The sequence below is a fragment of the Octodon degus genome, unplaced genomic scaffold (assembly GCF_000260255.1).
Source record: "Octodon degus isolate 3935 unplaced genomic scaffold, OctDeg1.0 scaffold00048, whole genome shotgun sequence".
Taxonomy (NCBI): Eukaryota; Metazoa; Chordata; class Mammalia; order Rodentia; family Octodontidae; genus Octodon; species Octodon degus.
The window spans coordinates 11,151,626-11,153,105 of NW_004524624.1; the positions used below are offsets into that span (position 1 = coordinate 11,151,626).

A 1,480-nucleotide genomic window follows, 5' to 3' on the forward strand; every position below is an offset into this window, starting at 1 on the left:
TGATGGTCTCTTGGAGTCAAAAGGAATGACATTTTTTCCCTTCAAATTGGTGCTTTTAAAATCCTGCACCTATCCTAAACCTTCACTGTTCTCTGTTTTCTGTCCATTTTGAATATATAGTTGGAACTTCCTGACAATGCAATTTCTGGAGGCTTGGAAGTTTTAGCAGAGAAATGCCCAAATCTTACCTACCTCAATCTGAGTGGAAACAAAATCAAAGATCTGAGTACAGTAGAAGCTCTGGTAAGTGGAAAGGTTTGTCTCTGACTTTTTTCCCCTGAGATTTATTTGTGTTTTATATTGTGAATTTTGTATTTTACTTCTAAAGTTAGGAGGAGAGTTTGGATAGCCTTGAATTCAGTATGTAGCCTGGACCAGGTTCAAATTCTCAGAGATCCTCCTGCCTCAGCCTCCTGAGTGCTAGGATTACTATAGGAATGCACCTGCACATGTGGCTTCTTTTTCATCCTTGAAACTTCTGAAATATATGTGTATTTCAGGGCTTGGGTTTAAGTTTGCTTTTTTTTTTTTTTTGGTGGAACCGGGGATTGAACTCAGTCCTTTGCGCTTGCCAGGGAAGCACTTATTCCACTGAGCCATCTCCCTGGACCCCTTAAGTTTGCTTTTTTGAGACAGGATCTTACCTTATAATTCAGGTTGGCTTTGAATTTTTAGGGTAGCCCATGCTGACCTCCAACTTGTGGCAGTCCTATCTCAGCTTTTTGAGTATTGGGATTGTGGACAAGCATTACTGTGCCCAGCTGAATCTTATATATTGAGATCTAGACAGTTAACTGGTTTTCTTTCCTTTGGAGTAAGATACATAGAAGATTTTTTTTTTTTTTTTTGTATGAGTTCATGTTCTCTATTTTTTCTTTTTTAACAAGAGTACACAATAGTATTAAAACAGAAAAATTACAAGTGACACAATTTACTTAACAAAATAATATGAATTACACAGTATTTGTCATAATGCAGTGTTGTCTTCCAATAGAAGATGTATTTATTTATTTGTTTGTTTATTTATTTATGATGGTACTAGGGATCTGGGGCCTTTGCAGTGACCTCTATCCTCAACCCATTTTTTTGGGGTGCAGGGCAATTAATTTTATTTTTTGAGACATGTAGCCCAGGCTGTCCTCGAACTTGTGTTGATGAACTTCCTGCCCCAGCCTCCCTAGTGCTGGGTTGTAGGTAGAGTGTGCCACCCTACCTGGCTGCTTTTTGAAATTTTGAACAGGTTTCCCCAGCTTGCTGACTCGCCCAGTCTGGCCTTGAACTTGCAACCTTACTGTTGTAGCTTCCAGAGTTAGAAATGACAGGTGGCAGCTGCTATACCTGGCCTGAAGGTGTTTTGTCTTGCTGGGATAGTACTAGGTCTTCATGCAGACTAGACAAGTGCTTGCCAGTTACTGACCTATGCCCAGCTCCAGATGAAATTTTATTTTATTATTATTATTATTATCATTATTATTTTTTT

General features: G+C 38.8%; 1 protein-coding gene across 1 annotated transcript in view; it reads left to right on the forward strand.

Moving 5' to 3' along the window:
• Positions 1-1,480, forward strand: part of Anp32e (acidic nuclear phosphoprotein 32 family member E) — a 16,317-nt gene that overhangs the window by 10,496 nt on the left and 4,341 nt on the right. Inside the window, exon 2 of the mRNA XM_023716394.1 lies at positions 121-243. Coding sequence (XP_023572162.1) covers positions 121-243 — 123 coding nt within the window. The remainder of the gene's footprint in view (positions 1-120; positions 244-1,480) is intronic.